This window comes from Apteryx mantelli, chromosome 25, assembly GCF_036417845.1.
Source record: "Apteryx mantelli isolate bAptMan1 chromosome 25, bAptMan1.hap1, whole genome shotgun sequence".
Taxonomy (NCBI): Eukaryota; Metazoa; Chordata; class Aves; order Apterygiformes; family Apterygidae; genus Apteryx; species Apteryx mantelli.
Window position 1 is genome coordinate 4,565,627 of NC_090002.1, and position 4,775 is coordinate 4,570,401.

General features: G+C 52.9%; 1 protein-coding gene across 1 annotated transcript; it reads left to right on the plus strand.

Moving 5' to 3' along the window:
- The first annotated feature begins 208 nt into the window (after nucleotides 1–208).
- RABIF (RAB interacting factor) lies at nucleotides 209–3,716 on the plus strand. The gene is made up of 2 exons (XM_067310679.1): nucleotides 209–411; nucleotides 778–3,716. Exons 1-2 carry the CDS (start codon nucleotides 226–228, stop codon nucleotides 1,027–1,029), a joined length of 438 nt encoding a protein of 145 aa, XP_067166780.1. The 5' UTR covers nucleotides 209–225; the 3' UTR covers nucleotides 1,030–3,716.
- Nucleotides 3,717–4,775: the final 1,059 nt, after the last annotated feature.

The following is a 4,775-nucleotide window of genomic DNA, read 5'->3' on the forward strand; positions in this document are numbered from 1 at the left end:
GGCCGCCCGAGCACTGCCGGCGCCTTCAGCCGGCGCTGCCCTGCCCCGCTCCGCACAGAGCCGCCAGCCGCCCCGGCCCGCCGCCGGCAGAACCGCCCCCTCCCGGCCCCGGCCCCGCCCGCCCGCAGCGCCGCGCATGCGCACGGCGCTGCCGGACAGCACCCCCCCCCCCACGCACCCCGCCCCGCCTCCTCGGGCGGTGGCGGCGAGTGCGCCTGCGCGGCCATGGCGGCGGCCTGCGCGGAGATGGAGCCGGCTGCGGCGCCTCCTTCTCCTTCTCCCGCTCCCGCCGCCGCGCCGGGTTCGGGCGAGCTGGTGTGCGCGCAGGGCCGGAACCTGAAGGCGGTGCTGTGCCAGCGCTGCGGCTCCCGCGTGCTGCTGCCCGGCGCCGCCACCTTCGCCCGCCGTGAGGTACCGGGGGGGGGGAGGGGAGAGAGCGGAGGGCGGTGGCCGTTGGGGGGGGCGGGGCTGAGGGGGCGGGCGGGTGTAGTGTCCCCTGGGGGTGGGCGGGGCGTGGGCGGCCCTGGGGGCGGGGCCGGCGGGGTGTAGCGCCCCCTGCAGGGCAGAGTGGGCGGGGTGTAGCGCCCCCACCCGGGGCCGGGGCGGGCAGGGTGTAGCACCCCTGCAGGGTGGAGTGGTCAGGGTGTAGTTCCCCTGGGGCTGGGGTGTAGCACCCCCCCTCCCGGGGCCGGGGCAGGCAGGGAGTAGCACCCCTGCAGGGCGGAGTGGATGGGGTGTAGCGCCCCGGGGCAGGGCGTGATGTGCGTGTTGCCCCAGCTCCTCCTGCCCGCCATGCGGAAGAAGGCGGCAGCAGCAGCAGGTGGTGGCGGTGGCAGCGGCGGGGACGTGGTGCGGGAGCACTGGCTGGTGCGCGACATGTTCTCCTTCGAGAACGTGGGCTTCACCCGCGACGTGGGCAATGTCAAGTTCCTGGTGTGTGCCGACTGCGAGGCGGGGCCCATCGGCTGGCACTGCCTCGACGACAAGGAGAGCTTCTACGTGGCACTGGAGCGTGTGGCCCACGAGTGATGCCGATGTTGCGGCGGGCAGGCTGGAGATGAGGACGATGGGACTGTGGCCCTGGCACCTGCTCAGGGTGCAGGGCTGGGCCACCGGGAATCCTGCCTGACAGCCTGAAGGAGGCCCAGCCACCCCGCGGCCTGGCCGCTCTACCGCCTGACAGACTGAATGAGGCCCAACTGACTGATCCACGTCTGCCTGCTCCGCGTCCTAGCTGACTGACCACAGCCTGGCTGCCCCACAGCCTGACAGACTGATCCGAGGCTCTGCTGAAGGACCATGGCTTGGCCAACTCACAGCATTTCTGGCTGACTGCCCACGGCCTGGCTACCCCGCATCTGACTGACTTGAACTGCGGCCTGGCTGACTGACCACAGCCTGGCTAACCCATGGCCTGACTGACCCACAGCCCAACTGGCTGCTCCACAGCCCAGCTCACCGATCCACAGACTTGACAGACCAGCACCAAGAAATGCAGCATTGGCACTACTGGCTCCCTTGCTCGAGCCCACATGGGGAGGACATCCCTGGTGGGAGAGTTGCCTGTGACCTGCAGTGCCAGCAGGGATTGCTCACCATGAGAATTTTGCCAAATAGCTTATTCTGACACTTGCTAGAAGTGGCCGCAAGCCACCCTGGCTGCTCTCTGTGACCCCTTCCTTGTGCACCATGGGCATTTGCGTGGCTTCCAGATGAGCAGGGTGGTAAAAGCCACTTTTGTTTTTCAGGTGTGCTAGGATATCTTTCAGGCTGATCAGTTTGTGACACAGCTATGCAAATGTGGATGGTGGCACAAGGACAAGAGGACTAAGAGGACAGGACTGTTTTGAATTGTAGTGGCAGCTTAAATTGTCTGAACTACAGCCAAAGCAGTTAGGGGTTTAAGGTTGTATCTTCTGTTGATTTTCAAAAGAGATGTTCCCTGCCCATAATCCTAACCATTAGGTTCTGTAAAACCTTGTCCTAGTTCACAACTGTAACCTATAAAAAATATATGGCACCTAAAGCGTGTGTAAGGCATTTTAACTGACATCATATGCAGTTTTATTAACAAAGGATTTGGAAATAAATTAAGGTACAGCAAGAGCTTGCAGACAGCATAGGCTGATGGAATGGCAAATAAAGATTGATGTTGTATAAAGCAATCCTACAGCTTTTCAGAGAAATTGTAGCCACGTGCAAGATCATAGTATGTCCAGGAACCACGAATGAGGAGATTCCATCCTGAAAAAGATTTGAATCATTGGACAAGCAACTGAATGAGTGCTCAGTACTGAAAAATGTCAAAAAAGTTGTGTGTGTATTAAACAGAGAATTCAGGAGGCAATTTATTTTCTGTGAACGTTGCTTGTAAAAGCAATGTTGGGATATTGCATCCAGTTCTGGCCTCCACCTTTTAAAAGATGGGCACCGAACTGACAGAAAGTTGAAAGAAAGCTGCAGCAGCCATGGTTCTCAAAGTCTTTATCTTTTGGCATTTGCAGCCCAGTTTCCATTCTCAGTTTGCAACCCCTTGAATACAGCTGTTTTATAGTGATAGTCTTGGGTCACATCTACAGAGGGCATGCCTTACTGCAGTGGGTGTATCAGTACAATGTGCTAATAAAACATTTTTGGTATGAATGCAGCTATCAGGCACAACTGTCATTGGACTGGGATCATTTAGTTGTATTTGTGCACCACCAAAATTAAGATCTGTTAAGAAGCAACACTGTTAAACTTTATTAATGCTTGCAGGAGAGACTTCTGCCTCACTCCTCTTTACTAAAACAGCATTGCTGGCAGGGCAGGAGTCTGTAAGGTGGGCACAGGCTCAGGCAGATGATCCAGAATGGCATCCTGGTCTGAGCTGAAGACAGGAGATGAGGGAGAAATGAGTCCTTCCTTTTTTTGGTGCTTGAGCACCTGCACTTTTAAGATTCGGAGACTCTGCCTTAATATGAAAGCATAAAGGTTTTAGATGTAAAGCTGTGCATTGAGTGCCTGAACAACCAAAATGTAGGCTGTTCTTGGGCTGCTCTCTTACAAACCTGTCCTGTGAGCCGTCAAGATTTATTGATGGGAGCCAGTGAGAACATAACCTTGTAATCTGTTGATTAAGGCTCTTGCTTGGTTGGGGGGATGAGTTTTGTCCTATGTCCTTGCCTGATGCGTGCATTTGACATGAAAACTCTGCTTGTTTCCTCCTGTCCTCATGATTTAGCCCTAAGCCTGCTAACTGAACAAGTTCATCAAGTCTACCTGGAAGAGCAAGGAGAGGTTTGTCTGGGTTCTGCACAGGCACAAAGAAATAGCGGGATCGTGTCACTTTAATTTCACAGTTCCGCTTAGACTGCTTGTCTGACAGGGACATTTGTTTTGACCTGTGATACCTACTTTATAATCCATGTTATTAATCCATAAAAAGTACGGCACAATAGCTGCTCTTTGAATACAGTATTGTGCAGAACAGGCTTGTGGAGATCAGCTTGATTAATGCTGAGTAAATGGCACATCTCAAAGAACTGTACATGTGGAATCCTGATATTGGGGAATCATCTGTGGGTGACGCTGGGATGAGTCTGAGGTGCTGGTGGTGTGGTAGCTTCGCCACCACCTGGAAGGAAAACAAAAAACAGATAATATGACAGCTATAAAGAGGAAGCAATAAATAACGAAGAGGGTGCCTCCATCTTGCGAGACAGTCCAAACTCTTTGGTGAGTTTTGTTTATTTGAACAGCATGGGTTTGGGGTGTTTTTTGTTTTTTTTTATAATGTAACCAATGTAACCAAAAGCAAGATCTTTGGAAGCAAAGGGGATTTATTTCACTACTGGGATTTAGGGCTCTGACAGACTTGCACAGACAGATTAAATTTGCAAAGCTGAAGTGCTTATCACCATTAAATATTTGCCCTGTCCCCACGGAGGTCACCTCTGCTTCTGAGATGAAGTGTCTGCTGCTCTCATGAATTGGTCTGAGCTGCTGTGGTTCCAGGGATGTTTCACAAGTGGGTTTGGGCTTCCCTTCCATGAGGAGTGGCAGAGGTAGTGTTTTCTGTGGCCTGGTTTTAATTGCTCAGTGTTGTAATAACTCAGCACTGTAACACTTAACTTAGAGCCATCTTTCCGCCTTCCTGACTTAACACACTCCCAAGTGAAATCTCAGGTTCTCTGTACAGTGCATGAACAATGTGAGCAATGAAAAATGGGGTCTGGAAAGCTGCCATGCTGAGTGAGAAACAGCCAGAGACAGATGCTAGAAATATCAAAGAGGGGAGCATAGCTTAGAGCTCAACCTACAAGGAGACATAAGCCTGACTTCCACTTTTGAAACCTTAGTTCCAAAATTCAGATCCTCTAATCCTCCTTCTTCTTCCCGACTGCCCCAGCTGCTTCCTATCCCTGTGAATACCTGAAGTCCCTAATGTCTAGGACTTTGCTAGTAAAGTTTCTACAGCCATCCAAATCTTGAATGTGTCAAGCAGCCAAGTACTTAGCTTGGACTAGAAGAGTCAGAACAGTGCCTTCACCCCCAGAGCTTGAGATGAATATGCTTCTTGGCCTGGGCCCAGGCAAGGTACAGCTGGCAGGGAGGTTTGGACCCTCTCTGTCAACTATAACACAGCAAGAGGGCACTTGTATGAGATGCGTGGCCATTAGTTTCAAAGCCCCACTCTGAAGACCTTAACGTGTTTTCTGTGTTCCCTGATGAGTTCCTTAACCAAGAGGCTGTTGCGAGTTTCTCAACCTCTGATATTGTTCCCCATTTAGAGA

Coding starts and splice junctions, on each gene's coding strand:
- RABIF (XM_067310679.1), top strand. CDS start 226: ATGGCGGCGGCCTGCGCGGAGATGGAGCCGGCTGCGGCGCCTCCTTCT. Junction 412..777: donor CCACCTTCGCCCGCCGTGAG/GTACCGGGGGGG, acceptor GTGTTGCCCCAG/CTCCTCCTGCCCGCCATGCG.